At 45.3% G+C, this 9078-nt stretch overlaps 1 protein-coding gene across 1 annotated transcript; it reads left to right on the plus strand.

The window, feature by feature from the left end:
* The first annotated feature begins 206 nt into the window (after nt 1–206).
* Nucleotides 207–2932, plus strand: foxa2 (forkhead box A2). Its single transcript, XM_056295813.1, has 2 exons — nt 207–560; nt 1359–2932. The coding sequence occupies exons 1-2, from the start codon at nt 489–491 to the stop codon at nt 2529–2531; spliced, it is 1245 nt and encodes a 414-aa protein (XP_056151788.1). The 5' UTR covers nt 207–488; the 3' UTR covers nt 2532–2932.
* The last annotated feature ends 6146 nt before the right edge of the window (nt 2933–9078 follow it).

Raw genomic sequence — 9078 nt, forward strand, 5'->3', positions numbered from 1 at the left:
ATATGAAATGGTTCTTTTCAGTCAGCGCAGGTGTACAGCGTGAAGGGGGGGAAGCTCGAGGAGTCTCGCGCCTAGGTGTGAGCAGATTATTCAAATGGGCCAGAGCGCAGTAGAAGTGGGGATTGGAGGCTTGCCTCGCGCGCACAGGCTATATCACCGCGCTAGCAGACAGCGCCGCGCGTCATTTCCACTCCGCTCGCCGACAGACGCATTTCTGCGCCCGCGGGCACGGCTGGCTCTGCGCACACACACACATACACACGCACATACACACACACACACACACAGACACACAACCAGACACACACACACATGCGCCAGTCCTTGACTAAGGGCACACGCTAACCACCCAAATAGTGCACCCCGCGGTCCCCAATCCCTTTCTATTAGAGACGATACGGGGTTGTTTTTCTTCTTCTTCTTCTACTTCGTCTTCTTCTTCTTCTTCTTCTGCGAGGAGACGATTTGCAAACTATATCGGCGCTTCCATGATGCTCGGAGCAGTTAAGATGGAAGGACACGAGCACACCGACTGGAGCACCTACTACGGAGAGCCCGAGGTGGGTACCTTAAATATATATATATATATATATATATATATATATATATATATATGTATGTATTTTTTTTCTTTCCCGCCTAAAGCCGATCCCATTTTATACAACTCAATATTAGCCCTGAGATAATATTAACTTTGTGATCAAATATTGACTCGAGGCGCCTCCAAATCCTCCCCCATCTCCGCGCATGCAGCGCACTATCCTAACAAAGTTGCCCGACTACGTTACAGGCACGGAGGAGAGGGGGGCCAAACTTTAAACCGGAATTATCATTTGATAACTCCAAACGTGTCTTTGCAAAATTGTTTTTTGTTTTTTGGGGTTTTTTTTGGGGGGGGGGTCACGTTTTCCATTAAGCAAACATTTGATCTCGGCGATTGTTGGTATAGATAGGCTCAAATATTTGTGTTGAAAAAAGGTATTTTTTCTCTCTCGTATGTATGAACACACAGAGCTCGACTATGTTCCCACACAACATTCTCATCGATTCTTATTGATTTTGTATATCTTGGCCGATAAATCGTTCGCAACCTGACACGAGCCCATCACGATTCTGTGCATTATTATTATTATTATTATTATTTTGTAAACTATATCAGCAGGTGTAATGGCCAACGAACCCTTTAGTCTTGCAGCCTTTGCACACGTATAAGACCCAGGTTTGAGAGCTTCGCTGCTACTTAGGCTGTATACAACGTAACCGCAGCGGGTAATCTAATCACTTGTTGATCGATAGCTTTGCAACTTGGTGCTTTATCCCAGATGCAGCTGACAGTCGCTTTCTTATCTCATTTGCAGTGTTACACCTCGGTGGGCAACATGAACACGGGCCTGGGGATGAACTCTATGAACACTTACATGAGCATGTCCGGCATGAGCACCGCCAGCAACATGACGGCCAACTCCATGAACATGTCCTACGTCAACACGGGCATGAGCCCCTCCATGACGGGCATGTCACCGGGCACCGGGGCCATGAACGGCATGGGCGCGGGCATGACGGCCATGAGCGCGGCCCTGAGCCCCAGCATGAGCCCTATGACGGCGCAGCCGGCGTCCATGAACGCCCTCACGTCGTACACCAACATGAACGCCATGAGCCCCATGTACGGACAGTCGAACATCAACAGGTCGAGAGACCCCAAGACCTACCGGCGGAGCTACACGCACGCGAAACCCCCTTACTCCTACATCTCCCTCATCACCATGGCCATCCAGCAGTCCCCCAGCAAGATGCTGACGCTCGCCGAGATCTACCAGTGGATAATGGACCTCTTCCCTTTTTACCGGCAAAACCAGCAGCGCTGGCAGAACTCCATCCGCCACTCTCTGTCCTTCAATGACTGTTTCCTCAAAGTGCCCAGATCGCCGGATAAGCCCGGCAAAGGCTCCTTTTGGACTCTCCACCCGGACTCGGGGAACATGTTCGAGAACGGATGCTACCTGAGGAGGCAGAAGCGCTTCAAGTGCGAGAAGAAGATGACCAAGGAGTCCGGACGCAAGACCTCGGAAGGCGGGTCCAACAGCAGCTCGGAGAGCTGCAACGGCAACGAGTCGCCGCACTCCAACTCGTCGTCCAACGACCACAAAAGGTCCCTGTCGGACATGAAGGCGGCGCCGGCTCTGAGCCCGGAGCACGCCGCCTCGCCGGTGTCGCAGGCGCAGCATCTCCTGCAGCATCACTCCGTGCTGCAGGCCCACGACGCGCACCTCAAGCCCGAGCACCACTACTCCTTCAACCACCCGTTCTCCATCAACAACCTCATGTCCTCGGAGCAGCAGCACCACCACAAAATGGACCTAAAGACTTACGAGCAAGTGATGCATTACTCCGGCTACGGCTCCCCCATGGCCGGAGCGCTCTCCATGGGCGCCATGGCGGGGAAGGCGACTTTGGATACTACCGCGTCCATACCTGACACAGCTTATTACCAGGGCGTCTATTCCAGGCCCATCATGAACTCGTCATGAATCGCGTCTAAAATGGACTCCCCCCCTCCCCCCCACCGCCCCGCAACACTTTGTATATTTGTACAAAAATTATAGTTTGTGTATAATATGTATTTCAGATATTTTTTGACGTTCCCCCCCCCCCACTGATTTAGCTGTCGAGTTTGTTAGTATAGCCTAATTATTTCGAGAGAGGACGTTATATCTCATGACGTGACAACATCTGTTCAGCAGTCGGCTGTAGGAACGGACCCAAAAGACAGTAAGTTGCTGTAAAATAGCCTCCGCCCGCGTAACTGGACTGGTGAAGAATTCAAACGCCCCCCGCAGGAGTTCTCCCATCGTTTGTGTAATTCCTATTTATGGCTTGTATATGTGTATTCTTGTAGTGACAAGAACAGAATCTATATTAAAGTGTTATTGGTTTTGTTTTCCGAATATTCTGCTTGTGATTTTAAAAAAACTCCACTTTATTATTATTATTATCATTATTATTATTATTAATGTCTGTGAGTGTTCTCATTCATCCAGGTCATAGTTATCCAAAGGAACTGAATCAAGTGCAGCTGGACTTGGTTATATATCCCTAATATATAACCAAGTCCAGTTGCATTTGATTCAATTCCTTTGGCTATTATTATAATTATAATGATTATTATTATTATTAATATTATTATAGGGAAAACTTCTCGTTTGGAGCAGGCAGTAATATACTCCGTTAAGAATGGGTGAGATAAAACAAACGGATGAGAGAAATACAAATTCCGGTCTGAATTAAATTGTGACACCAATCTGAAATTTGAAACCCACCAATTACTGGACTTCAGGGAAACCACAGGGGTCTTTAATTTGTCCACATATGGTCTCCGTTGTCTATATACTCCACACAATATGCTATGTAGTGTGATTATTTTTTCATAAAGATCCACTACCTTCCCCTCTATCACATTATGACATGTCATTTTCACCATGTATATATATATATTTATGCATATATATATATATATATTTGTATATATATATTTGTATATATTTGTATGTATTTAAGTTCGACATGGCAGGGAATAACGGCCTTTAGCCCCGCCGTGCACCGTGTTGTGACTTTCCTCCATTTGTGCGAAGCATGTCAGAAACAAGATGTCCGGAATTAACAGGCTTCCAGAAACAGATGACGTGTTACATACAGAGCATCACACCACTAAACGCGCGCGCGCACGCGCGCACACACCTCCATGCATGTGGGCCTATATACAACCACACACACACACACGGCCTGCACATATATGTAAATATATATGTATTTAAATTGATTGATTTATGCGTACAGTATATTGTATAGATGGATCCAAATAGCAGAGATGGAGAGAGCGCTTCATCGGAATCTTTGGGATTTTGTTTTTATAAAGTTCAACTGTGAAAATACCATGAAATAACGCTGATGACCACATCTGAAATGAGGTTGAACGAGGTGGGCAACAAACATCCCCTCCTCGCTGCCTGCCCGTGGAAACATCTGTGAGAACAGCTTCCGGAGACTCTGCACAGTAAGCTGCGCTGCAGGCAGCGCCCTCTCACACGCACTGATGCCGAATCTGCTGACGCCCGCCTAATGGCGCCGTAATCAACCGGCGGTGAAAATAAATAAATAAATAAATAAATAAACAGTAGTGCGCGCAGGCCCGTGCAGAGTAAGCAGATTCGGCTTTATAATCGCAGGTCGGGCGCTCGGACGATTAAACACACAACATCCCGTCGTTCAGAACCAGTGGCGGCGTTGCCACGCAGCCACTTGAGGAGGATGTCAGACGTGTCAGCGTGCCCACCTGTCTCCTTATCCACATGTGCAGCGGTTCGCCAGTCTGCGGCTGAGACTGGCTCTGTCTCACCCCCCCCCTCTCTCTGTCTCTGTCTGTCTGTCTGTCTCTCTCTCTCCCTGTCTGTCTGTCTGTCTGTCTGTCTGTCTGTCTGTCTGTCTGTCTGTCTGTCTGTCTGTCTGTCTCTCTCTGTCTCTCTGTCTCTGTCTCTGTCTCTCTCTCTCTCCCTGTCTGTCTGTCTGTCTGTCTGTCTGTCTGTCTGTCTGTCTGTCTGTCTCTGTTTCTGTCTCTCTCTCTCTCTCCCTGTCTGTCTGTCTGTCTGTCTGTCTGTCTGTCTGTCTGTCTCTGTTTCTGTCTCTCTCTCTCTCTCTCTCTCTCTCTCTCTCTCTCTCTCTCTCTCTCTCTCTCTCTCTCTCTCTCTCTCTCTCTCTCTCTCTCTCTCTCTCTCTCTCTCTCTCTCTCTCCCTGTCTGTCTGTCTGTCTGTCTGTCTGTCTGTCTCACACACACACACACACACACACACACACACACACACACACACACACACACACACACACACACACACACACACACACACACACACACACACCGCAAAGATTAGATCGCTGAATAAGATTAAGTGCCACTGTCACATTAAAAAGTCTCCCGTGGCGCCGGAGAAAAGTTAAGAGAGAGGGGGGGGAGGGGGGGTGCTGATTTGGGAACAGGGTTGACTTGAATGTGATGCCCTAACTTCTTTCTTCACAATCTGGGTTGGGGGGGAGGGGGGGTCATTGTCTTCTCCTCGCGTTTAAAGTAGTTGGAATCTCCCCTCTTGTTGAGCCTTGTTCCTCGTTAGATAAGATAGACGTCGTCGAAATGAATCAAAATCACCACATTCCCCTCACAGCTGGATGTGTGCCCCTCTCCACCCCCCCCACCCCATCCTTCCCTCAGCTGCTCTCAAATCCAAGGACAGACAGAGAGACAGAGAGAGAGGGGGAGAGAGAGGGGGAGAGAGAGAGCTGCGTCTCTTGCAGCCCCCCCCATATCAAATGACACCCGTTCGCCTCGCGAACACGTAGGCCCGTGAAGAGCGGGTTTATTCCGCATGTCCCCTCTTTACAGATCGCACTTTAAACACCCCGCGATCTGCGAATAAACAAAGCCAGTAAACAATGGAGTGGAGGCTATGCCCACTTATATAGGAAGAGTACACACGCACAACCAAATTGCAGAAGTGTAAACTTTGAATAGGGCGTCACGGCTCTGCAAATTTACACAGACATTAAATTTCCTTCTATTCATTTTTGACATATAATGCTGAGCTGATTTTTTTTTATAGCACACTGATCGATATCTCTGTAAAATAATCATTTTTTTTAACTAGCGGGGCAGTGAAATCTTTGCTTTGTGCTAAAGTCAACAGTGACAGAGTTTGAGCTCAAATAAATGCCGTGATGTCTGCAGCCCTTTGCAGAAGGCAGAAGGCGACGTTGGGCTCCTGCAGCTTTGCCAACAACAACCACGCGGTCGCTGTCTCGTGCAGGTATGGATATATGCATACATATATATCATTATGATTTGTCTTTTGAAAATGTGCTGTAGCGTTAAGCAATAAACCGTCGTCACCCGCTGCCACGTGCGTCAAGCGCATACCACGCGGGTGCAAATTGAGGAGAGCGAGGCGGTGCAGCGGGCCGTGCTGGATTTCACGTGAAAGGGTGGTGCAGAGCGGAGGTGACTCGCAGGTCGTGTGATGGAGGATGTATATACGCTCCTTATGGGTTCGCACGCGCGTCTTTGCGACGGCGCGTCGGAGAGCCGCAGCGTGCCACCGATGCACGTCGTTGACCGCTTGCGCCGGTGTGTAGCGCGAGCCACTTGGGGTGCACGCGCACGCAGGAAGACTCCGTCATTGCGAAGAGTTGCGTTTGGGGGCTAATTATTTACAGGATTGGTTATTATTTGTGGGCTGTTTGTCGTGTTGTTTTGACGGGTACAGTTTTACAATTTGAATCCGTTTGTCCGAGCAGCGCAGCTGTGTGTCACCACAGCCCGCGGGCAGCGTTCATAGTCACACGTGAGCTGTGTGGAAATATAACCCGGGGCATCATTTACTCTGTCTTTCTCCAATTAGAAAATATTTGATTGAACCCAATTTGATGAACAGCATCCTCGATGATGCCTTTAATATTAATTAAGATAAATTAGAAAATTATTTATATTATCTTCTGAAGAGGAAGCTGCCACCATCACTGTTGCTACGACGGTTACTTACAACTGCTTCTGATAATAATAACAATAATAATAGTAATAATAATATTAAGATAATAAAAATAATAATGATGATAATAATAATGAATGTTTTTACGGTGGCACTTAATGTCATCTTTTTCTCCTGCAGTGATGTCGTGGTTACAAAGAAACGTGGCAAAAGCTGTTTTTTTATTTTTTGGATAGTTATTTCACCCCAAACTAGCATGGATGGAGAGCCCTCGAAACAGCTTATTACCTGTTATTGGAACAAGTCTATACCGACGATGCTCTCCGCCGACCCCCCCCCACCCTCCCCTTGATAGAGGGGGTAACCCCAGTCAAGCCCTCTCTGGTCCGCAGTGAAATGGGAATGGCCTTTGGGGGCTTGGCTGGTTCAAAGGTAACCAACCTCAATCTGTAGCCGGGCACTAAAGTTCAACCACGACACGTCACAAGTAGGAGGCTATACATTCATTCTCCATCCCCACGCCTCCTGTCGTATCATGCTGCCGTTCCGTTCGTCATTGCTTGTGTGTGTGAGGCAGGAACGTAGTACTTCCTCCACTATAGCATAGCAAAAAAAGTTGTTGCTTTGTGTGTGTGTGTGTGTGTGTGTGTGTGTGTGTGTGTGTGTGTGTGTGTGTGTGTGTGTGTGTGTGTGTGTGTGTGTGCATGCCATTTGACAAACTTTCTCTCTCTCTCTCTCTCTCTCTCTCTCTCTCTCTCTCTCTCTCTCTCTCTCTCTCTCTCTCTCTCTCTCTCTCTCTCTCTCTCTCTCTCTCTCTCTCTCTCTCTCTCTCTCTCTCTCTCTCACACACACACACACACACACAGAACATCCAGAGCCTATCGACATATCAAGAAGAGACACCTCTCTGCAGCTCCCTGGTGCACCGTCACAGACAAAGCCATCTGTTGTTATCGTAACGGAATAAAAGAGGGTCCGGCCTGTTGATCCTGTTACTCTGCTAACCTGATTTCAGTGAATTTCTCAACAGCCAATCTATTTGCATATTTCAGGCCTTTACAAACTTGTCTTGCAAAGGCCTGAAAGTCAGGCCGCTGTTCCCTGCAGGGAAACAATGAACGCATGCATTTAGCTGTCTGGCTCTGGATAAACTGTGCATTCAGGTTCTCTAACGACTGGAGGACATCAGTAAATTCTTTATTCTCTCTTGTAGAAATTCACATGTTGCAACGGTAGCCAGCGTCGCCTGCCCTATTTCACAATAACTTTCTAAAGTAAACGAATTTTAAACCAGTTTTGTGAAGATTGCATCTGCTGTCATAGAGAGATAGCTAGATAGCTAGATAGATAGATGGATAGATAGATAGATAGATAGATAGATAGATAGATAGATAGATAGATAGATAGATAGATAGATAGATAGATAGATAGATAGATAGATAGATAGATAGATAGATAGATAGATGGATAGATAGATGGATGGATAGATAGATAGATAGATAGATAGATAGATAGATAGATAGATAGATAGATAGATAGATAGATAGATAGATAGATAGATAGATAGATAGATAGATAGATATATAGATAGATAGATAGATAGATAGATAGATAGATAGATAGATAGATAGATAGATAGATAGATAGATAGATAGATAGATAGATAGATAGATAGATAGATAGATAGATGGATAGATAGATGGATGGATAGATAGATAGATAGATAGATAGATAGATAGATAGATAGATAGATAGATAGATAGATAGATAGATAGATAGATAGATAGATAGATAGATAGATAGATAGATAGATAGATAGATAGATAGATAGATAGATAGATAGATAGATAGATAGATAGATAGATGGATGGATGGATGGATGGATGGATAGATAGATAGATAGATAGATAGATAGATAGATAGATAGATAGATAGATAGATAGATAGATAGATAGATAGATAGATAGATAGATAGATAGATGGATAGATAGATAGATGGATAGATAGATGGATAGATAGATAGATAGATAGATAGATAGATAGATAGATAGATAGATAGATAGATAGATAGATAGATAGATAGATAGATAGATAGATAGATAGATAGATAGATAGATAGATAGATAGATAGATAGATAGATAGATAGATAGATAGATAGATAGATAGATAGATAGATAGATAGATAGATAGACAGCTAGATAGATAGACGGATAGATACATAGATAGATAGATGGATAGATAGATAGATAGCTAGATAGCTAGATAGATAGATGGATAGATACATAGATAGATAGATGGATAGATAGATAGATAGCTAGATAGATAGATGGATAGATACATAGATAGATAGATGGATGAATAGATAGATAGATAGAGAGAGAGAGAGAGAGAGAGAGAGAGAGAGAGAGAGAGAGAGAGAGAGAGAGAGAGAGAGAGAGATAGAAAACTTAAATATCCCCTGGTGAGACAATTCCTTCACAATAAAAATGAAACCCATGCATATGCATACAGAGCACAGAGCTAAAGGAGAATTAAAGTGCTAGATG

The sequence above is a fragment of the Lampris incognitus genome, chromosome 16 (assembly GCF_029633865.1).
Source record: "Lampris incognitus isolate fLamInc1 chromosome 16, fLamInc1.hap2, whole genome shotgun sequence".
NCBI lineage: Eukaryota > Metazoa > Chordata > Actinopteri > Lampriformes > Lampridae > Lampris > Lampris incognitus.

What these genes read in the sequence shown, in the direction of transcription:
- foxa2 (XM_056295813.1), top strand. Translation starts at nt 489, where the DNA reads ATGATGCTCGGAGCAGTTAAGATGGAAGGACACGAGCACACCGACTGG. An exon ending in CCTACTACGGAGAGCCCGAG is followed by an intron (nt 561 to 1,358) that starts GTGGGTACCTTA and finishes TCTCATTTGCAG; the next exon opens with TGTTACACCTCGGTGGGCAA.